Source organism: Oratosquilla oratoria, chromosome 2, assembly GCF_046742065.1.
Source record: "Oratosquilla oratoria isolate Oo_2021 chromosome 2, ASM4674206v1, whole genome shotgun sequence".
In the NCBI taxonomy this organism is placed as follows: Eukaryota; Metazoa; Arthropoda; class Malacostraca; order Stomatopoda; family Squillidae; genus Oratosquilla; species Oratosquilla oratoria.
This window is the reverse complement of record NC_134778.1, coordinates 9941066-9966147: the sequence shown is the minus strand read 5'-3', so window position 1 is coordinate 9966147 and position 25082 is coordinate 9941066. Positions and strand designations below refer to the sequence as shown.

At 40.1% G+C, this 25082-nt stretch overlaps 1 protein-coding gene across 1 annotated transcript; it reads right to left on the bottom strand.

Moving 5' to 3' along the window:
- Window positions 1-5514: 5514 nt before the first annotated feature.
- On the bottom strand, window positions 5515-6983 carry LOC143034287 (uncharacterized). The gene is made up of 2 exons (XM_076200222.1): window positions 6795-6983; window positions 5515-5946 (listed from the first exon to the last, which is right to left on the bottom strand). The coding sequence occupies exons 1-2, from the start codon at window positions 6981-6983 to the stop codon at window positions 5686-5688; spliced, it is 450 nt and encodes a 149-aa protein (XP_076056337.1). The 3' UTR covers window positions 5515-5685.
- Between the last annotated feature and the right edge of the window lie 18099 nt (window positions 6984-25082).

Here is a 25082-nt window from a genome sequence, read left to right as displayed (position 1 = left end):
CTCTACCCGTAAAATATTATATGCATCATATTTCCCTTTCTTTAATACAACAGAACATCTCCACTTTTCCTGTGGTTTCTATCCTGATGAAAGTGTTTAGTTCCTGTAATATCAAATTCAACATCAGACTCTTCACCCTTTTCCCATGTCTCGGTTATTCCTCTCATATTGAGATTTTTGCCTGTGACATACTCCTGGATTTCTTGGATTTTGTTCCTAATATTATGAGCATTAAAGTACATCGTGATTAATGCATTCTGACTTGTCTTGATTTTCTGCATCGTCATTTTGTTCATTATTGACACCTTGCCATACACTGTCATTTGGTCCCTCATAGGCATTCGGTGTTTTATGGACATTTGGTACCTCATGAACCTTAGGCTCCTCTCAGTTATTTTGTCCCTCTCTGCCATTATTTGCCGTTCGTTGACATTCTGTCTGGTACTGATATCCTAAATTGACTGGCATTACATTCTAGTGTGATATTTTATCCTCTACTAACATTACATCCTACCGTGACATTCTGTCCTTCACTGACATTACATCCTGAAATTAACTTTTGTTCTCTCATTGACATTATATTCTAAAGTCATATTTTGCTCTACACAAACATGTTGTTCTATATTAAGACTTCGCCCTATTCTGTTATTTCCAGTATACTCTATTCCCCTTCCCTTTGCGCTTCTACCCCCAAAAAAGGAACTAGTTCGTTACAAACCCCACAATCAGGATTGTAAGTACATTTTTAACTCTGCAAGTAAGGTAGATCCCATCTGAACCTGGAAAAAACATACCAAGGATCAAGAAAGTGGTATCTCACGTACATGCACAGTAGTGATATCCTCTTATTGATCCCTATGGCTCTACTCTTCAAAACGAGCCAGTGTAGATTCTCGAAAGGATCCCACAGACTACGTGGCACCTCCCACGCTCCTTCATCTGAAGGAGGACCTTGTGATTCCGAAGCAACAGCTAAACGAATGCGAGACAACTGTGATATCCTATCATTGATCCCTATGGCTCTACTCTTCAACACGAGCCAGCATAGATCCTCGGAAGGATCCCACAGACTACGTGGCACCTTCTACGCTCCTTCATCTGAAGGAAAACCTTGTAATTCCGAAACAACAGCTAAGCGAATGCGAGACCAGTACGCTTCCGATTATGCCACCGGCGCGTCATATGGTAGACAGAATACTAATGTGCAATAATATCGTAATTTTTATTTAGATGTTGCGATCGGGATGGAACTCATTCCTCTTGAATTACTGAGACCGTCTCTTACCAACGTGTCAACAGAGGGGGAGGGGGGAACAATTCCAGCCCTACACAATAAATGCTTGTAGGAATTCGATGCCAATCGAAAAATATCCAAACATCAGTTTTAGATAGATAATGATGAAAAATAAATAAGATTTTCAACAAAATCTTTCGCCATCCTGTATCAAAAATAATATTCCATTTTGTATATCAAACTGAAAGGAGCAAATTGCACTGTTTTTGTACGGTTCATTATTGTAGGAAGATAAAACACAGTATTAGGAGAGATAAAGATCCATTTTATTCCGTCGTGCATTATCAATTCCATTTAGATTTTTCAAGCTAAGGGCTTCCCTTTACAAGAAGTGAAACAGCTTTCGTTGAACAAAGCAAAATGTATAAACAATTATTTTCCATAGCCTCTTCCATAGCTCACACCGTGAGAAACAGGGCTCACGACTCTGTGCACCACGGGCGCCACGACTCTTTGCACCACGGGCCTCACGACAGTACGCACGATGGGTTGCACGACGGGTCGCACCACCCTACTGCCCACCAGACCGCCGTGGCCGCGTCCACCGTAGGGAGATCCATAACCGAAACTGGCTTCGGGGTCGGGGCTAGGCAGTCCCCAGGAGCTGGCGAACACAGTCGCGAGTGCGAGACACATCAGAGTCTGAAAGCGAAACACAGGAATAAATATGGAATGAATATTCACGGGCGTAATGGTCTTCTTCGGATTTCCCCCAACTCATTGTACACGAAGTCAATCTATTGATTTTGAACCCCGTTCAGGTTTCGACTGTGTACGGCCATCGTTGCATGTAATATAAAAAATAAAAAAGAGTTCATCCCGATTTTAAACGTCTTCGGTTCAAGACGATTGTTCTGAAGGGACTTACAAGTTTCATGTCGAAGAGGGTGTGGCGCCGCGCCGGGAAGGGACCAGGAGAACTTGGAGGGAATGCGGCGGTGATTGCAGTGACACGGAATAGGCCATCGGTGATCCTTTTATATGTGCCAGGCGAGGCTTCCGGCAGTTTGCGTCCTTGGGACGCAAACTGACGATGCAGAAAATCAAGACATGTCAGAATGCAGTAATCACGGTGTACCATGATGCTCATAATATTAGGAACAAAATCTATGAAATCCAGGTATATGTCACAGACAAAAATCTCAATATGAGAGGAATAACCGAAACATAGTAAAAGGGTGAAGAGTCTGAGGTTGAATTTAATATTACAGGAATTAGACACTTTCATCAGGATAGAAACCACAGGAAAGGTGGAGATGTTCTGTTGTATTAAAAAAAGGGAAACACGATGCATATAATATTTTACGGGTAAAGCTCAAACAATTAAATGGACACATAAGATAAGCAGTGTATCTCTGCCTCAGAGAAAGTAAATAAGATTCTAGGCCTGATTTCGCAATCTTTTGCAGTCTCACACGATAAGTGCTTGCAGGAATTTGATGCCTCTCGAAAAAATGTTAGCACCACTTTTAGAGAAATCATTATGGAAAGTCAATATAATCTTCAACCAAATATTTCGCCTTCCTTTAATGGTGTTGGTCATTGTGTAGAAGTTTCGATTGATATATCTCTAGATACTAATATTGTATCTGTACGCACACACACATACGTTTACACTTGCACATACACATAACTGAAGAAAGATATAAGATAGGGATTATAAAGGATAGCAAAATTACTCCTAGCATAAATGGTAAGACAGGTGAAGAATGGCAAAAGAAACTGGAACTTCCCACAATGGTAGAGTGAAGGGAGAGAGATGGAAGCAATAAGACGGGACCTCATAGGTATGTACAACTAGGTGAACCCACACATATATATGGTTTCTAAAGTGTTTACATTCGTTTGTGGACCTCTTTCGTTATTCCTGCTTGTGAAAAATCACATCAAAGAGAGTTTTTAACAAGAATATTTCATCTATCCTTTCGAAGCAAGTAAACAAGGTGAGAGACCTGGCTCCTACTCCAACAACCTCGTAATTTGCAATAGAAGTTTTCTCCATGCATTCATCAATGTTCATTCCATATTTATTCCTGTGTTTCGCTTACAGACTCTGATGTGTCTCGCCCTCGCGACTGTGCTCACCAGCTCCTGGGGACTGCCTAGCCCCGACCCCGAAGCCAGCTTCAGTTATGGATCTCGCTACGGTGGACACGGCCACGGTGGTCTGGTGGGTACGACAGTGTTCCGACCCGTCGTGCAACCCATCGTGAGGCCCGTGGTGCATAGAGTCGTGAGGCCCGTGGTGCACAGAGTCCTGAGCCCTGTTTCTCACGGTGTGGGCTATGGAGGCTATGGCCGCGTATGGTGAGGGGACTGGAAAACATAGCATTGTGTATATGTGTACTCTCTGTGTAATTGGCACTTACGGTGGAAAATAAGTTTTTATAAGTTTTGTTTTTTTCAACGAAAGCTGTTTCACTTCTTGCAAAGGGAAACCCTTACCCTTAAAAAGATATATATGGAATTAATCATTCGCGAAGGAATAAAAATGATCTCTTGCTCTTCTAATATTGTGTTTTATCTTCCTATATTAATAAGCTGTAGAAAAACACTGTAATTCGCTCCTATCAATTCGGTATGTAGAACGCAATAGTGTTTTTAGTACAGGATGTCAATCGAAACTTTTACACAATGCCCAACACCATTAAAGGACGACGAAATATTTGGTCGAAGATCGTATTGACTTTCCATCATGATTTCTTTAAAAGTGGTGCTTAGAGTTTTTCGAGAGGCATCAAATTCCTGCAAGCACTTATCGTGTGAGACTGCAGAACATTTGCTTTCTTTCAGGCAGAAATACACTGCTTATCTTATGTGTCCATTTAATTGTTTGAGTTAACTCTACCCGTGAAATATTGTATGCATCATGTTTCCCTTTCCCTAATACAACAGAACATCTCCACCTTTCCTCTGGTTTCCATCCTGATGAAAGTGTCTAATTCCTGTGACATTAAATTCACCCTCAGACTCTTCACTCTTTTACCATGTCTTTGTTATTCCTCTCATATTGAGATTTTTGCCTGTGATATATACCTGGATTTCATAGATTTTGTTCCTAATATTATGAGCATCATGGTACACCGTGCTTACTGCATTCTGACTTGTCTTGATTTTCTGGATCGTCATTTTGTTCATTATTGACACCATGCCCTACACTGCCATTTGGTCCTTCATTGACATTCGTTGTTTCATGGACATTTGGTACCTCATGAACCTTTGGCTCCTCACAGATATTTTGTCCCTCTCTGCCACTGTATCTTACACTGGTTATTTGCCGTTCGTTGACATTCTGTCTGGCACCGACATCCTAAATTGACAGACATTATATTCTAGTGTGATATTTTATCCTCTACTGACATTACATCCTACCGTGATATTCTGTCCTTCACTGATATTATGTTCTAAAGTCATATTTTTTCTACACAATCATATTGGTCTATATTAAAGCTTTGCCCTATTCTATTATTTCCAGTATACTCTATTCCCCCTCCTTTTGATATTCTACCCCCAAAAAAGGAACTAGTACGTTACAAACCCCACAATCAGGATTGTAGGTACATTTTTAACTCTGCAAGTAAGGTAGATCCCATCTCATCCTTAAAGGATATGACGCCTGGAAAACAGATACCAAGGATCAAGAAAGTGGTATTTCACGTACAAGCACAACTGTGATATCCTCTCATTGATCCCTATGGCTCTACTCTTCAACACGAGACAGCGTAGATCCTCGGAAGGATCCCACAGACTACGTGGCACTTCCCACACTCCTTCATCTAAAGGAGGACCTTGTAATTCCGAAACAACAGCTAAGCTTCCGATTATGCCACCGGTGCGTAATATGGTAGCACACAATACTAATGTGCAATAATATCGTAACTATTTGGATGTTGCGATCGAGATGGAACCCATGCCTCTTGAATTACTGAGACCGTCTCTTACCAACGTGTCAACAGAGGTGGGGAAATCATTGCAGTCTCGCACGATAAGTGCTTGTAAGAATTCGATGCAGATCGAAAAAAAATACCCAAGCATCAGTTTTAGAGAGATAATGATGAAAAATCAATAAGATTTTCAACAAAATCTTTCGCCATCCTATATCAAAAATAATATTCCGTTTTCCATAACAAATTGATAGGAGCAAAATTGCACTGTTTTTGTACACTTCATTATTGTAGGAAGATAAAACACAATATTAGGAGAGATAAAGATCCATTTTATTCCGTCGCGCATTATCAATTCCTTATATATTTCTTAAGCTAAGGGCTTCCCTTTGCAAGAAGTGAAAAAAGCTTTCGTTGAAAATGCAAAATTTAGAAACAATTATTTTACACTGTAGGTGCCAATTACAAAGAGAGTACACATACACAACACAGTGTTTTCCAGTCGCCTCACCATACGCGGCCATAGCCTCCATAGCCCACACCGTGAGAAACAGGGCCCACGACTCTGTGCACCACGGGCCTCACGACTCTATGCACCACGGGCCTCACGATGGGTTGCACGACGGGTCGGAAGACCGTCGTACCCACCAGACCGCCGTGGCCGTGTCCACCGTAGGAAGATCCATACCTGTGGCTCGCTTCGGGGTCGGGGCTAGGCAGTCCCCAGGAGCTGGCGAACACAGTCGCGAGTGCGAGACACATCAGAGTCTGAAAGTGAAACACAAGGCTAAATATGGAATGAACATTGACGAATGCATGGAGAAAACTTCGTTTGCATATCACTAGATTCTTGGAGTAGGAGCCAGGTCTCTCACCTTCGTTACTTGCTTCGAGAAGATAGTTGAAAAATACTTGTTTAAAAATCTCGTCAATGTGATTTTTGACAATCAAGAATAAGGAAAGAGGCCCACAAACGAATGTAAGTACTTCAGAAACCATACGTATGTGTGGGTTCACCTAGTTGTATTTACCTATGGGGTCCTGTCTTATTGCTTCCATCTCTCTCCCTTCACACAACAATTGTAGGAAGTTCCCGTTTCTTTTGTCATTCTTCAAATGTTTTATCATTTAGGCTAGGAGTAATTTTGCTATTCTTTATATTCCCTATATTTCTTATATCTTTCCTCAGTTATGCGTATGTGTGTGTGCAAGTGTAAATGTATGTGCGTGTGGGTGTGCGTACAGATACAATATTAGTATCTAGAGAGATAGCCCTAACAGTAAGTATGTTTGTTCCTAGCATTACGTTGTTTCTGCCGTTCACAGCAACGTTTTGCACCTTACGACCAATGTCGTGAGGGCTGCATTTCTGTCTTTGGGTATTTGAAGTCAAAATTGAAGAAGTCGTATATTATTGACAAAAGGTCTCAGGCTCGAAGTAATGGCCTTCTTCAGATTTCCCCCAACTCATTGTACACGAAGTGAATCTATCGATTTTGAACCTCGTTCAGGTTTCGGTTGTGTACGTCCATCGTTGCATGTGATATAATAATAAAAAGAGTTCATCCCGATTTTAATGGACTTGGGTTCAAGACAATTCTTCTGAATGGACTTACAAGTTTCATGTCGAAGAGGTTGTGGCGCCGGGAAGGGACCAGGAGAACTTGGAGGGAATACGGCGGTGATTGCAATGACACGGAATGGGCCGTCGGAGGTCCTTTTATATTTGTCAGGCAAGACTTCCGGCAGTTTGCGTCCTTGGGCAGTATGACGTCCCTGGGCGTCATACACTGGCCACAAATCATGTCAGCTTATGTGCGTTTCACACAACTGTAATTGGATTACAGGACACACACACACACACACACACACACACACATACATGCATACAAACACACACACACACACACACACAAACACACACACACATACACACACAAACACAGAGAGAGAGAGAGAGAGATAGAAAGATAGATAGAGAGAGAGAGAGAGAGAGAGACATTCGAGTCAGCGGCTGTTTTGACCAGATGGCCTTCATCGCGAAGACCTTCAATGGCAGAGGAAAACAATGGCCAAACATGACCGATCATAATACCTGAACGTGAGGATCATGAAATAAGTGAACAATCTTAAGAAGACCCCGAAGCCAGCTTTAGATGTGACGCTTCCTACGGTGGCATGAGTTTTGTAATCTTTAAATGTTTTAATGGCTTTCCTGATAGATACACCAATATACTTTTCATTCGCCACTTTAGTTTAAATTTTTCTAAATAACTTTTGTTCATGCTTTCTATAATTTCTACCCATATGCATGTCTTTACACTTAACTGGACTTGATTTTATTAACACATTTTGAAACAATTGCTCTAGTTTGTCCAAATCTTGTGAATATACAGCTGATTCGAGTAATAATTTTGTTATTGCGCACAGTTTAATATCATCAACGAATTTGGAGACGGTAGATTTAAGTAGAATAGAACCTTGAAGAGCTCCACTCTTTACATCTTTCCAGCTACATTTTTTACCCTTCAAAACTAAACAGTTTACGATCGTTCAATCAGTTTCTAATCCAACTTAATGTTACTCTTTATTCCATGCGATGTGAGTTTAGTTTGTAGTCGTTCGTGCTAGACAGTATATATTTTTTCAAAGTTCAGATATATCAAATCTACATTACTCCTTTTGTCATAATTTGACATAACCAAACCGTAAAAATCTAAATGATTAAAATCGTGCGAGAGTATTTGCGTCTCAAGTCGTGCTGGTTGTCGTTTATTATACAGTTACTTACCAAGTGACGTTCAATGGCATCTCTTATGATGTTTTCGATGTTTTTTCTATGATCGGGGTCAAGATTACTTGTGAGTAGTTCTGTGGCTTGTGCTTATTATTCCTATTGAATAAAGGCGTAAGGTTTACTAATTTCTATCATTTTAGCACATCCCCATCCACGATAAATTTATGTTTAATTCTAATGGGATAGTAATTTAATTCTCTATTTCCTTCAATGGTTTCAAAAGTGGTTAATAAAAATAAACCAAGTTAATTGTTTGAGTTAACTCTACCCGTAAAATATTATATGCATCATGTTTCCCTTTCTTTAATACAACAGAACATCTCCACTTTTCCTGTGGTTTCTATCCTGATGAAAGTGTTTAATTCCTGTAATATCAAATTCAACCTCAGACTCTTATCCCTTTTACCATGTCTCGGTTATTCCTCTCATATTGAGATTTTTGCCTGTGACATACTCCTGGATTTCTTGGATTTTGTTCCTAATATTATGAGCATTAAAGTACATCGTGATTAATGCATTCTGACTTGTCTTGATTTTCTGCATCGTCATTTTGTTCATTATTGACACCTTGCCATACACTGTCATTTGGTCCCTCATAGGCATTCGGTGTTTTATGGACATTTGGTACCTCATGAACCTTAGGCTCCTCTCAGATATTTTGTCCCTCTCTGCCATTATTTGCCGTTCGTTGACATTCTGTCTGGTACTGATATCCTAAATTGACTGGCATTACATTCTAGTGTGATATTTTATCCTCTACTAACATTACATCCTACCGTGACATTCTGTCCTTCACTGACATTACATCCTGAAATTAACTTTTGTTCTATCATTGACATTATATTCTAAAGTCATATTTTGCTCTACACAAACATGTTGTTCTATATTAAGACTTCGCCCTATTCTGTTATTTCCAGTATACTCTGTTCCCCTTCCCTTTGCGCTTCTACCCCCAAAAAAGGAACTAGTTCGGTACAAACCCCACAATCAGGATTGTAAGTACATTTTTATCTCTGCAAGTAAGGTAGATCCCATCTGAACCTGGAAAAAACATAATAAGGATCAAGAAAGTGGTATCTCACGTACATGCACAGTAGTGATATCCTCTTATTGATCCCTATGGCTCTACTCTTCAACACGAGCCAGTGTAGATTCTCGAAAGTATCCCACAGACTACGTGGCACCTCCCACGCTCCTTCATCTGAAGGAGGACCTTGTGATTCCGAAGCAACAGCTAAACGAATGGGAGACAACTGTGATATCCTATCATTGATCCCTATGGCTCTACTCTTCAACACGAGCCAGCATAGATCCTCGGAAGGATCCCACAGACTACGTGGCACCTTCTACGCTCCTTCATCTGAAGGAAGACCTTGTAATTCCGAAACAACAGCTAAGCGCATGCAAGACCAGTACGCTTCCGATTATGCCACCGGCGCGTCATATGGTAGACAGAATACTAATGTGCAATAATATCGTAATTTTTATTTAGATGTTGCGATCGGGATGGAACTCATTCCTCTTGAATTACTGAGACCGTCTCTTACCGACGTGTCAACAGAGGGGGAGGGGGAACAATTCGAGCCCTACACAATAAATGCTTGTAGGAATTCGATGCCGATCGAAAAATATCCAAACATCAGATTTAGATAGAAAATGATGAAAAATAAATAAGATTTTCAACAAAATCTTTCACCATCCTGTATCAAAAATAATATTCCATTTTGTATATCAAACTGAAAGGAGCAAATTGCACTGGTTTTGTACGGTTCATTATTGTAGGAAGATAAAACACAGTATTAGGAGAGATAAAGATCCATTTTATTCTGTCGTGCATTATCAATTCCATTTAGACCGCCGTGGCCGCGTCCACCGTAGGGAGATCCATAACCGAAACTGGCTTCGGGGTCGGGGCTAGGCAGTCCCCAGGAGCTGGCGAACACAGTCGCGAGTGCGAGACACATCAGAGTCTGAAAGCGAAACACAGGAATAAATATGGAATGAACATTCACGGGCGTAATGGTCTTCTTCGGATTTCCCCCAACTCATTGTACACGAAGTCAATCTATTGATTTTGAACCCCGTTCAGGTTTCGACTGTGTACGGCCATCGTTGCATGTAATATAAAAAATAAAAAAGAGTTCATCCCGATTTTAAACGTCTTCGGTTCAAGACGATTGTTGTGAAGGGACTTACAAGTTTCATGTCGAAGAGGGTGTGGCGCCGGGAAGGGACCAGGAGAACTTGGAGGGAATGCGGCGGTGATTGCAATGACACGGAATGGGCCGTCGGTGATCCTTTTATATGTGCCAGGCGAAGCTTCCGGCAGTTTGCGTCCTTGGGACGCAAACTGATGATGCAGAAAATCAAGATAAGTCAGAATGCAGTAATCACGGTGTACCATGATGCTCATAATATTAGGAACAAAATCTAAGAAATCCAGGAGTATGTCACAGGCAAAAATCTCAATATGAGAGGAATAACCGAAACATGGTAAAAGGGTGAAGAGTCTGAGGTTGAATTTAATATTACAGGAATTAGACACTTTCATCAGGATAGAAACCACAGGAAAGGTGGAGATGTTCTGTTGTATCAAAAAAAGGGAAACACGATGCATATAATATTTTACGGGTAAAGCTCAAACAATTAAATGGACACATAAGATAAGAAGTGTATCTCTGCCTCAGAGAAAGTAAATAAGATTCTAGGCCTGATTTCGCAATCTTTTGCAGTCTCACACGATAAGTGCTTGCAGGAATTTGATGCCTCTCGAAAAAATGCAAGCACCACTTTTAGAGAAATCATTATGGAAAGTCAATATAATCTTCAACCAAATATTTAATGGTGTTGGTCATTGTGTAGAAGTTTCGATTGATATATCTCTAGATACTAATATTGTATCTGTACGCACACACACACACACATACGTTTACACTTGCACATACACATAACTGAAGAAAGATATAAGATAGGGATTATAAAGGATAGCAAAATTACTCCTAGCATAAATGGTAAGACAGGTGAAGAATGGCAAAAGAAACTGGAACTTCCCACAATGGTAGAGTGAAGGGAGAGAGATGGAAGCAATAAGACGGGACCTCATAGGTATGTACAACTCGGTGAACCCACACATATATATGGTTTCTGAAGTGTTTACATTCGTTTGTGGACCTCTTTCATTATTCCTGCTTGTGAAAAATCACATCAAAGAGATTTTTAACAAGAATATTTCATCTACCCTTTCGAAGCAAGTAAAGAAGGTGAGAGATCTGGCTCCTACTCCAACAACTTCTTGATATACAAATGAAGTCCATCTCTCCACACGCCCGTGACTGTTCATTCCATATTTATTCCTGTGTTTCGCTTTCAGACTCTGATGTGTCTCGCACTCGCGACTGTATTCGCAAGCTTCTGGGGACTGCCTAGCCCCGACCCCGAAGCCAGCATCAGTTATGGATCTCCCTACGGCGGACACGGCCACGGCGGTCTGGTGGGCAGGACTATGGTGCGACCCGTCGTGCAACCCATCGTGCGCACTGTCGTGAGGCCCGTGGTGCACAGAGTCGTGGGGCCCGTGGTGCACAGAGTCGTGAGCCCTGTTTCTCACGGTGTAGGCTATGGAGGAGTCTATGGCCGCGTATGGTGAGGGGACTGGAAAACACTGCATTGTGTATGTGTACTCTGTGTAATTGGCACCTACAGAGGAAAATAATTGTTTATAAATTTTGCTTTTTCAACTAAAGCGGTTTCACTTCTTGGAAAGGGAAGCCCTTAGCTTTAAAAATATATATGGAATTGATAATGCGCGACGGAATAAAATGGATCTTTATCTCTCCTAATATTATGTTTTATCTTCCTACAATAATAAACTTTACAAAAACAATGCAATTTGCTCCTTTCAATTTGGTATGCAAAACACAATATTATTTTTTATACAGGATGGCAAAAAAGTTTGTTTGAAAATCTTATATACTCTTGATCAGTATTTCTCTAAAACCGATGCTTGGATATTTTTTTTCATTGGCATCGAATTCCTACAAGCATTTATTGTGTAGGGCTGCAATGATTTCCCTTCTCTGTTGACACATTGGTAAGAGACGTTCTCAGTAATTCAAGAGGCATGGGTTCCATCTCGATCGCAACATCCAAATAATTACGATATCATTGCACATTAGTATCCTGTGTTACCATATTACGCGCCGGTGGCATAATCTGAAGCGTACTGGTCTCGCATTCACTTAGCTGTGTTTTGGAATTACAAGGTCCTCCTTCAGATGAAGGAGCGTAGGAGGTACCACGTAGTCTGTGGGATCCTTCCGAGGATCTACGCTGTCTCGTGTTGAAGAGTAGAGCCATAGGGATAAATGAGAGGATATCATAGTTGTGCATGCAGGTGGGATACCACTTTCTTGATCCTTGGTATCTCTTTTCCAGGCGTCATAACCTTTATGCTTCAGATGGGATCCACCTTACTCGCAGAGTCAAATATGTACTTATAAACCTCATTGTGGGAGTTTGTAACGAACTAATTCCTTTTTTGTGGTGGAAGTTCCAAGGGAGGGGGAATAGAGTACACTGGGATAACAGAGTAGGACGAGGCTTTAATGTAGAGCAATATGTCTGCGTAGGACAAAATATCCCTTTAGGATATAATGTCAATGATGGACAAAAAATAATTTCAGAATGTAATATCGGTGAAGGACAAAATGTTATGGTAGGATGTAATGTCAGTAGAGGACAAAACGTCACACTAGAATGTAATGTCAGCCAATTTAGGATGTGAATGCCAGACAGAATGTCAACGAACGGCAAATAATCAGTGTAGGATACAATGGCGTTTGTGATTGACGTACAGTCTTTCTAGGTGTCACATGTGAAGTTTGTATTTGTGTTGGTTGAGTGGGGCGGATGCTGGCAACTCGGTGTAGGGACTCAGCGGTTCTTAAGTCGCTCCATCGCAAACCTGTGATGAATAGGACTGAAACATTCTGAACCTTCTGATGGTCGTAGTTGTATGCGGGACATGTCAACTGGCTTAATCCCAAGGACTGGCACAGAATCGATCTGACTAGGGCTAGGTAAAATCGACATTTGGTGGACAATGTTGCGGTTTTGAAGCGTTTTAGCCTTCCCAACACAGCCTTAGCTCTCACTCCCTAGCTGCGGAGGTGTGGGGTCCAGGTAAGGCTAATATCCAGTGTGATACCCAGCACACAGGCATGATCTTTCACTGGGATGTTTGTGTTGTTTGTCTTAAAAGGAGTATTCGTGATTGTTGTTGGTGTTATTGCAACGGAAGTATGCAGTTTTGTATTTTCATGCGCTGGTCTTTATGTGCCACTGTTGCTTCTACGCATGTTTTGCATTATGTATAACGCTCCCTGCAGAGTTTTGTGTCTGCTAGCGTGATTATTGCCGTCCGCATACAAGAGAATAATAGTCTGGTTGCATGAGTAAGCCGGCTCTGGCAGGTAATTCGTAAATATATTGTACAGAGTAGGACCAAGGACTGACCCTTACGATATTCCAGCCTTCGGCACAAAAGGTCTGGACAGACAGCCCTACCACTTTATTCTTATTGTCCTGTCGTCCAGGTAGTTGCAGAGTAACCGTGTGAACGGCAGGACAATGTCGGAGTTGTGGTACAATTTGTATTTAAGACCTTCATACCAAACAGTATCGAATGCCTTCCCCATATCCTTCCAAACCAAAATGGCCTTACCAGGGCGACCATCTTGCGGGCTTGAACCCATTGAGTGATCATGGAAATAACGTCGTCTGCACCGCATTCCAGCCGAAAACCAAAGGGACAGTCTCTCGGCATTTTCTGTGCCTCCGGGTACCCGGTGAGGCGGCGGCAGAGAAGGTGTTCAAACACCTTAGCAGAGTATTCTAGTAGGGAGATAGGTCGGTAGGAAAGCTGGACAGAGACAGGTTTCTGTTGTTTGGGGATGAGGATGGTATGGAAGGACTTAAAAAGCTGTGGAAAGTATCCAGAGGCTAGTGAGCTTTTGTATAATGTCGTTATGTGTGAGATTGTGTTGTCTGACATGCGTTTGAGTAGGTGTGCACCAATGCCTGAAGGGCCAGGAAATTTACATTTTAATGCCGAGATGACCCCCTTTACCTCCTTCAAAATTATGAAAGAGATCAACAGTCTTGTCGAAAGTGAAGTCACTACAACTACTTATGAAAGATTTAACACTGTGTAAGGCGCTAATGCAATGTGGTCCTTGCACAGGATGGGGCTTGAAGACCTCACTCTATACTGACGCCAGAAAGTAAGCCTGGTGTTGGGGAGTGTGTGTAGAGTAGTTCAGATGGTTGATGACATTGGGTGGAGGTACAGAGCACTCCTCCAGCTGTCATTTGAGGGTCTTCCAGAACTTGGAAGGATCCGTCGCACAGACGCCGGAGAGCGAAACCATCAGTTGACCCTCCTCACGAAGTGAATCGATGTAGAGAGGCTCCCTCAGACTCCTCTACAGCCAGTGCATGGCTTGTAGGATAGCATCACGGGCCTCTGGTGGTGCTTGCAGGAAGTCTGTTAGTCTGTTTTGTTGTGCAATACGTAGTCTGTTAGTGCGCATAGAAGCGGTGAACGTTGCAACCTTGCTATATTTTGTTCTAGGAATGTGCTTTTCCACAACGTTTTTGACAAGTTTCGTGAGTAAAAGCCATTCCTGATCAATAGCTGCCTCTGGAGCGTTGTTCATGTTGGTGTATATCATATGAGTGTTTTTGAAGCCTTCCCAGTCAGCCTGACTGTATCGTAACCGGAGCTCCTAGGGACTGCTCGACCCCGACGGTCCGACCCCTGAGCCGACTTCAGTTACGGCGTTCCTTGTGGGGGACGCGGCCACGGGGGTTTGGTGTGCACGACGGTCTCCCGGCCCGTCGCGCACACGGTCATGCAACCTGTGATGCACAGGTTGGCGCCCGTTTATGGCGGTGTAAGCTATGGAAGAGGTTATGGCTCCGTATGGTGAGGAGACTGGGAGATACAGCAGCATAAGGACGCTCCCTCAATCCGAATGTTTGTTTTTTGAATCACATCGTCACACACACACACATACGCACACACGTACATAATTGTCCATTTCAAAACAAGAAAGTTCTGTAACTCTTTTTCTTCATCGCCAAGAATGTAAAATAATTGATATAAAAGAAAATCCTCATTATGATTATTATGGTATTAATTAAGCTCATTTTAACAAAAGTGTCTTTCCATATTTTGTGTTTTAAACATTCTAGATAGTACCCAAACCTACAGATATAGTGCGAGATCTGCGTACAACATTTTGATCTTCAGAGTTTCATAGAACTTCTGATCCGTATTTCTTCTGTGCAGTATTGTAGTTTATCGACACAAGCTTACATAAATTAGTAAGTTATCCATTGGTTTTAAACCAAACTTAAGCATGAAAATCTTGTATAATTTCACTATGAACATATAGTTACATAAATGCATGTGCACGTACACACACACATACACACATACACACATTTTCATATGTCCAAACAGAAATGGAATCCAGCGAGTACGATTCCTTTACTGCAAATATCGTTTAGATAAATACACATACGTATGCAAACACACACGACGTAAAAACGATGTGGTGAGCTCTTTACCTTTGTTACTTGAGGATAAGGCCTAAGAAATTGGTTAAGGTGCCATCGACATTGATTTGATACCTTGAGAGTAAGGCAGTCCCCAGGCCCCGCTTCTTTGTGGCCAGATCGAGCAAGATACAAACATTTGGTGTTACTTCCTCATGTTCTATTTTGCCAAGTTTCAGAACGCTCCCATGTTATCTTTTACTTACAGTGTGAGTGAAGTAGGTGAATTAGGACAACTATTGAGAAAACAGATAGCGGAATTGCTCATTCATGACAAAAGAATCTGATTCTGAATGCAACTGTTCCTTGGGCCAGTACAGTGTTCTGGGAGCCTCCAAGTTAAGAACTGGCCAAGGACACAAGTAAGTAATCTAGAGGGTCTTTCTTGTTTCCTCAATCGGGACCACACTGGGACTTTTTATTAATCTCCCGGCACTTTTTCTTTTAACAGGTGAATCATAATTTGTACATATCAGACCTTTTGGTCATTACTGAGTATCCAATTTCAAATCCGATTAGGTCAGTGGTTCTTAACCTATTCCAGTGCCCTTAGTACCCCTTGATATCACAGAAAATTTCCTCGTACCCCCATCCAATACAAATACAATGCAACCATATGAAAAGGATGAGTGATACAAACCTTATTTGCTTTCTCATGGTAAATATACAGTACCATTGCACTGGTTATCATGTCTCGTACCTCCAGGCTTAAGGTTTCGTACCCCTTGGAGGTACAGGTACCCCAGGTTAAGAACCACTGGATTAGGCCATGGATCCAGCCATTTTTGTATCTCTTGCATTCCTACTTTAACAGGCACAGATTCAAAGGAGGGCATATACATCACTTACCTTAGGTTTGTGGCTTATCATTTAGCTCTACAAAAAATCTGAAGGAAAAAAAAAACGCAGAGTACCGTTTGCCAACATCTCAGCTGATGAACTGAGAGGCCCGCCGGATATGCCCTCCCGTGGATCCGCGCCAGCACTTTCATGTTTTTCATCACTATGTTCCTAGTTATTTGCCCTCCATTTGCAAGGTCGCTTTCCTTGGTCTGAGGGGGAACACCATCTCGGATGCCAACCGAAACAGGCAAATCGCGTTTCAGACCAATTCACTTTTTTTTAACTAGTTTCCACTCAAAAAGGAACAATTATTACTTTTAGCTTATACCATCCCTCCGTTCTGCTACCCTCATTAAAATCCTCCTTCTCCACTCCTATGACTTACCAGTGGATCAAAGGTTATAGCAAGGGTGATACAAACAAGGTCATCATAATAAAACAACAGGGCAGGACTCGCAGTAATGGAATTAGATTGGATAAATTTAGATTCAAGGAGGAAATAGGCAGGAATTGATTTACCGATAAAGTGGTGGACGAAAGAAATAGACTTAGTAGCCATATAGCGAACGCTGAAGCTATCAGTTGCTTTAAGAAAAGTTTAGGCATTTTTATGGATGGGGATGATGACAGGTGGTGATGGATACGGAGCTACCTAGTGTAGGCCTTATGGTCTCTTGCAATTTCCTTTATTCTTATGTTCTTATGTTCTCCAACTCTGGTGCGATATCATCTCCAAGAACAGAAGCGCTGATTATTGTCAACAAAGAAAAAATGCAGACCGGTGCGGTAGCATTGGGCGTTCTGATATGGGTAATGACAACACGTCTAGCTCTCTTGTGCTTTATTGTTACGTTGCCTGGGTACCTGTTGTGCAAAGTGAAGTTGCGCTTGTCCTGGGCTGTCTTTGTTTATATCGGTACCCACGGGTCATGTACTGTGGGTGCCAGATTGTTTACATTTCTTTCCTTTTCTCCTTATTTTCTTTCCTTCCACCTGAGGTTGACCTGCATTGGTGCTCTTCATGTTGTTGGTCGAGGCTGGCACCTCCTGATCCCTGTTTCTCTGTTTCCAAACAAAGCGCGGACGTTGGTTGGCACCAAGGATCCGTTGTCCTTCCCAGCGACTCCAAGCCATCTTTGGCTCTAAAACCGAACGCCATTGCTCTCTGGCCAAAGTCACCCAACTGCTTGTCTGCTGTGTCTTCCAGTCCACTTACAATCTGCGGCTATAGCCTCCTCCATAGCTCACAACGTGAGAAATGGGACTCACGGCTCTCTGCACCACGGGTCCACGATCCTACGCGCGACGGGTCGGAGCACCGTCATGCCCACTACACCACCGTGGCCGTGTCCACCGTGGGTAGTGCATATCTGAAACTAGCTTCGGGGTCAGGGGCTAGGCAGTCCCCAGGAGCTGATGAGCACAGGGCTAAGTATGGAAGGATGATTCAAAACTGTCCGGAAATAGATTCAATTTGGAAGTGGGTAGAAACAACTTCGCCAACCGTGTAGTAATGTAGTTAATGAATGGAATAAACTTCCTGCAGAGGCAGTGCAATGTAGTTCAGTTCGAAGCTTTAAAAATCATTTAGATAAACACCTAAGCAAGATCCTGTAATGATTATTATTTATTTTATATTATTTGTTTTTGTTTTGTTATCATTTGTCTGTTTGATCCTCATTTATTATTAGTTATACGTAAATTTATTATTATTTACTATTTACCTGTTTCTTTGTTGTTTGGCTGTGCCTATGCATTTATTTATGTATTTTATTTGATACATTATTATAGCTTTTATTTATTTATTTATTATTATTATCATTATTAGGATTTTTCGCATCCGACCTAGATATGGACCAAAAGGTCTCCTGTCGGCATGCTCGGCCTTTGTAATCCTTTGTAATCCTTTGAAAGCACGGAACAAAGAACTCCCTTGGTATGCTATTGCTAGTTTTTGGCTCTAATCTTTATTCTATGGAACGAATGTGGTGTGTTTTCTTTATGATACAAAGTGATTGGGACTATAATTTCCATAACACGTGAGAAATATTACATCTCTGACGTGCTACAGAACGCTATGTTCACCGTATCCAGTTGTTCTAGATTAAAAATAAAACCTTCTGCTTTCGATTTTTATTTGCTGAATCATCTATTTACTAGATGAGTGTATGAAATAGAAATTCGACGTCCAACACATACTATAAATAACATTCACATTCTTTTTAGTGTGCGGTGTTCTCTTTATCATTATACTGATATTAGTTATTTAAATTTATTTTTGTCAAGAAAATATCCTGAAGAGTTTTAATGTAAACCCTGACTTCAAATTAAACCTGAACTGTTTCTGTTATTTACCTGACTGTCAGTTTGAGAATTAGGAACTTTATTTTATTCTCTTGTTCTAGAATCGGTATCGTAATGGCACCAATAAGTTATTTGAATATACTACGATGTCATTATCTTCATACGTGTCATCTTTCTCCATTGGGGAATCTTACAGCCTTGCGTTCTCTGGCTTCTCTTAGAACAGACTTCCTCTTGATCAGATTTAATGCAAATGTAATGAATTTTGAATCGTGTGTGTGTGTATGTGTGTGTGTGTGTGTGTGTGTGTGTGTGTGTGTGTGTGTGTGTGTGTGTGTGTGTGTGTGTGTGTGTGTGTGTGTGTGTGTGTGTGTGTGTGTGTGTGTGTGTGTGTGTGTGTGTGTGTGTATGTGTGTGTGTCATTTTCAGCAAAATTGAAGATGATTTTCACTCAAAAGAGAATACTGATCACAATCAACTTCTATTATCACTCCTGTCTACTATCCTCTTTATTATATATATATATATATATATATATATTTTTTTTTTTTTTTTTTTTTTTTTTTTTTTTTGTCTTTTTCTATGACTCAACCTCACCGTCGGTATATTATCCCCATGGATAAAAGCTCTGTTCATCTCCAACGAAAGTGTTACTACTTTATCAGCAACCTACGACTAACCTAGTAAGAACTGCAGGCTTTGCCTTTGGGCAACTGGAGGTGAAATTAAGGAAGTCAAACATCATCGAGAAGCGGAAGCCACAAGACTTCGGACACGAGGTAACAATCTTCTTCAGACTTCTCGAACTCTATATGCACTTCGTGAATTCATTACCTCCGAACCTACTTAAGCCTGGACAAAGACGAATATTTGTTTGACTGCGCTCGCCCAAGATGACTTGCGATGAAATAAATGAATAAATGAATTCACCTCGAGTTCGAGACTTTGATTCAAGACCAGTCTTTTGAAGGAAATTACAAACTTCATGTCGAAGAAAGTGTGACGCCGGTAGGTGAGCAGAAGAACTTAAAGAGAATGTTGTGGTAATGAGAGTGACACAGTGGGTTAACTAACGGATATGATAGGTAAGTTCGAGAGGTGGGGAACAGGGTATAAGATGTTAGAAATGGACTGATGGGACCGTCGGTGATGCTTTTGTAACCACCAGATGAGACCTCAGGCTGTTTGCGTCCTTGAGACCCGCTACCAAACAATCCTCCATCATGGGCGTGATGCTCTGGGGCACAGAGCGTGTCAGCGCACATGCGTTTCACATAACTGTAAGTGGGCCACAGGGGAGTGGGACAAGAAACTCATTGCAACAGTGGAAGGTGCCCTGTCACACCTCCTGTATAAATGTGTCTTTCACTAGTAAATAATTTTTTTAACACGTTACTTGAATCGATGTTTTTGTTACTGAAAATCCATACTCGCATTGACAACATACATTTATTCTAGCTACCACCAAGCCGCTTTATTCGGCCCAGGAAAACCAGCAAACAGCTATATACTTATAAAATTCTGATAATCTTGTTTGTCATCTTGCTTGCTTGAAACCGTCACCCAGCCAATCAGAAGAAGAGATATGACGTCACAACTGAGGACCAGCCAATCAGAAGAAGAGATATGACGTCACGACTGAGGCCCAGCCAAGCAGAAGAAGAAATCAGAAGAAGAGATATGACGTCACAACTGACGACCAGCCAATCAGAAGAAGAGACATGACGTCACGACATCATATGAATATAGGTGTAATATATAGGCCAAAGACATTATCATTAGCAGACGACAAACTGTTATTTCAAGAACTGTCTAGTTTCTGCGACCGGGATTTATTGATAATGGGTGATTTCAATTTTACTGACATTGATTGGATGACCCTTGAACATGGCCATATAGGTAGTCGCTTGATTGATTTTCTTGGTGACAATTACTTAATTCAGCATGTAAAAGAGCCCACAAGATATGGAAACTTACTCGATTTATTGATCACTAGCCGCGAAAGCATGGCAACTGATGTAGAAGTCGGTGAATCTGTTGCAAATAGCGATCACAACTTAGTCAGATTCAAACTCCTAAACAATTTTAGAATAGATACTTGTGCTTCTAAAATACCCGATTTCAGTAAAGCTCAGTTCATAGAACTACGTCAGGAGCTTCAGCTTACAGATTGGGAGGAAAAATTAAACGAAAGACCTGTAGATCAGATGTGGGAAATATTTCAAAATACGCTCACTAAGATGATTCAAACTTACATTCCTTTTAAGGACAGACGTCCCCCAAATCAGGCTCGCCCAAAGTGGCTCGACAAAGAAACTGAAAAAAGTATTGCTAAAAAGAGACAGGCTTATAAGAAATATAAGTGCTCGGGTGCATCTAATGACTATGAAAGTTATGTATCAATACAGAGAGATTTAAAAAAGACAATAAGAAAAAGAAAACGACAATACGAAATGAACATCGCTGAGAAATCCAAAGAGAATCCCAAAGAATTCTATAGTTACATTAGAGATAAAAAGGTTGTTAGGAATCACATTGGTCCACTATTATCTGCTGACGGTCAACTTGAATATTCAAATGAAGGAATGTGTAATCTCTTAAACAATTATTTTAGCTCGGTATTCGTAAACGAAACACCTCAAAGTGAATTCCAAACTGAAACCTGTGAAAAGTCTGGGGTAAACTTACTCACTACGGTAAATATAACAAAAGAAACAATTAAAAGGTGTATAGACAAACTCAAAGTTAATAAAACACCAGGGCCTGACGGTTGGCATCCAAGAATCTTAAAGGAAATGAAAAATGAGATTGTTGTTCCATTAGAAATCATTTTCAAGAAATCCATCATATCCGGAGATGTCCCAAGAGAATGGAAGCTAGCTAACGTTACTCCCATATTCAAAAAAGGTGACAAAAAGAAACCAAATAACTATAGGCCTATTAGTTTGACTTCGATCGTAGGAAAAATAATGGAAACTATCATCAGAGATGCTATCGAATATCATTTAGAAAGTAACCGTTTGATAAATGATAGCCAACATGGTTTCAGACGGAAACGTTCTTGCGTGACTAACTTACTCGAATTCTACAACACAGTTGTCTCGAATTTTGACAAAAGAAACAATATAGATTTAATATATCTAGACTTTGCAAAAGCTTTTGATACCGTCCCACACGAAAGACTTCTTACTAAATTAGCTTTGCATGGAATAAGTGGTAGCCTATTAGGTTGGACTAGTAATTGGTTGAAAGGTCGAAAACAGAGAGTTGTTTTAAATGGAAAAACTTCTGGATGGAAAAGTGTTGCAAGTGGAGTTCCTCAGGGTTCCGTTGTTGGGCCACTTCTATTCATAGTATATATAAATGATATAGACCATGGACTAAAATCTACTGTTTCCAAATTTGCTGATGATACAAAACTGTGCGGAGTGGCAAATGATCACTCAAACCAATTAGATATTCAAGAAGATTTAGATCAATTACAGCAATGGTCTGAAAAGTGGCTAATGAAATTTAACACAAGTAAATGCAAGGTAATGCACATAGGTAAAAATAACAGCAAGTACGATTACAAGTTATTTGGAAATTCGTTAACAAAAGTGGATAGTGAAAAAGATCTCGGCGTAATTATCAGTAACGACCTCAAATCATCCAAGCAGTGTATTTCAGCCTCTGAGAAAGCAAATAAGATTCTGGGATTGATTGCGCGATCTTTTGATTTCAAAAGTCCATCACTCATTAACAAGCTATATAAATCGTTAGTTCGTCCACATTTGGAATATGCTGTTTCCGTATGGTCACCGAATCTCATTAAAGATATTGACAGACTGGAAAAAGTACAACGGCGAGCCACAAAACTGATTCCAAATATCAAAAATAAATCATACGAAAATCGACTTAAGCACATGAATCTGTTTTCCCTAAAAAAGCGTAGACTCAGAGGTGACTTGATACAGGTCTTTAAGATTTTAAAGGGAATTGACAACATCAAAAGTGACCAAATTTTCACATTGAATGAGAATCCGACAAGAAACAATGGTCTCAAACTGTCCGGAAATAGATTCAATTTGGAAGTAGGTAGAAACAACTTTGCCAACCGTGTAGTTAATGAATGGAATAAACTTCCTGCACAGGTAGTGCAATGTAGTTCAGTTCGAAGCTTTAAGAATCATTTAGATAAATACCTAAGTAAGATGCTGTAATTATTATAATTTATGTTATATTATTTGTTTTTGTTTTGTTATAATTTGTCTGTCTGATTTTCATTTATTATTAGTTATATGTCAATTTATTATCATTTACTATTTACCTGTTTGTTTGTTATTCAACTATACCAATGCATTTATTTATGTATTTTAATTGTTATTTACATTGTTATAGTTTTAAATTGTTATAGTTTTAATTTATTATTATGATTTTTTTTTTTTTTTTTTGCATCCGACCTAGATATGGATCAAAAGGTCTCCTGTCGGCATGCTTTGCCTTTGTAATCCTTTGTAAGTGTTCCAAGCAACGACGACATGACGTCACAATCTTCTGCATTTCACTTCTTATAACAACGTATCATTTAAAATTTTATTTGATCCAACATATATATATATATATATATATATATATACATATATATATATATTTACAACATTTTCATATTCAGTATCTAAAAATATAGTCAACTCCTGAATTAGCATCTATGAGGCATAATGAGTTTATTGAAATATTACGAACCGTATGAATCATATGATGCGTAGTGTTCCAAGCAACGACGACATGACGTCAAAATCTTCTGCATTTCACTTCTTATAACTAATGAAGTCACTGCCTTCGTCTACTGAATAGAACATTGTCTTAATGAAGATTTTATTGACCATTTTATTAACAACGTATCATTTAAAAAATTTGTTTGACCCAACGGGTCACGGGTGGTCTAGTAAATTCTAAATCTTGTAATAAATTGGGAGAACGAGGGGAGGAAAACACAAGACTTCGAAAGTGCCTTTATTAGGATTGTAACAGATATAGTGTTGCAATTCCAGTAGAAGTACTTTCAAAGTCTCGTGTTTCCCTTCCCTACGTCTTCCCATACCTGTCTATGCAAATTCTCTATACCTGTAAAGATTAATTAATTATCAAGGTTATGTGACAACTAAAAGAGATTTGAAAAAGTCAATCAGAAAAAAAAACAATAATTAGAAATAAAAATTGATGTTAAGTCTGAAGGAATCCTAATGAATTCTACAGTTATATTGGTCAGGAATCATATTGGCCCACTTTTGCCTGTCAGTAATCCACTCAGACATTCAAATGAGGGTGTGTGAAGCATCTTAAACAGCTATTTCAATTCCGTTATCGTAAACCTCAAAACGTGTTATTATCTGACCCATGTGTTATGCTGAGCGAACACTTACTTCTGTAGAAACGACCAAAGAAAACATCTGAAAATCTATAGGAAAAAAATAAAGCTCAAAATTAAGAGAACTTCAAGACCTGGTGGTTGGCATTTGAAGGAGGTAAAGAATTAAATTAGTATCCCATTAGAATTAAAAAATATATATATCACGACTGGGGATGTGCTAAAACAATAGAAACTAGTAAACCTTACGCCTTCATTCAAAAAAGGTGATAAACACAAGCTACAGAACTACTGACCAGCAAGCTTGACCCCGATCATAGAAAAAATATCGAAAACATCATAAGAGATGCCACTGAACGTCACTTGGTAAGTAACTGTATAATAAGCGACAACCAGCACGACATCAGATCCAAATACTCTGGCACGACTAACCATCTAGAATTTTAGAGTATGGTTATGTCAAATTACGACGAAAGAAGTGAAGTAGATTTGATATATCTGGACTTTGAAAAAATATATACTGTCCACCACGAACGACTACTAACTAAACTCACATCACATGGAATAAAAACTAACATTAGATTGGATTAGACACTGATTGAACGATCATAAACCGTGAATTGTTCTTAAGGGTAAAAATTGTAGCTGGAAAGAAGTAATGCGTGGAGTTCCTTAAAGGTCAGATATCAACAGATATACCATTCGCTAAAAATCATCGTATTGCTCGAAAAATCACTTTTAATTGCGCCTCGCATACCACTTTTCCGAAGTCTAGTTATTCAGAATAACGATATTGTTTGTTTGGCAACTGTGACGTCACGAACGCGGAATTCCTCGAACCTTTCCCGAAGCGCACGGGCGGTGTTTCGAATAGCAGACGACGCAGTGAAATGAAGACAAAACTGTTTTTTGCCAAATTTGATAAGATGTAGATGGTGGAATTATATAGAATACTGTCAGTATGTTTTTTTATGTACATTAAACTGTAAA

Coding starts and splice junctions, on each gene's coding strand:
- LOC143034287 (XM_076200222.1), bottom strand. CDS start 6,983: ATGATTTGTGGCCAGTGTATGACGCCCAGGGACGTCATACTGCCCAAG. Junction 5,947..6,794: donor ACCTCTTCGACATGAAACTT/GTAAGTCCATTC, acceptor TTTCACTTTCAG/ACTCTGATGTGTCTCGCACT.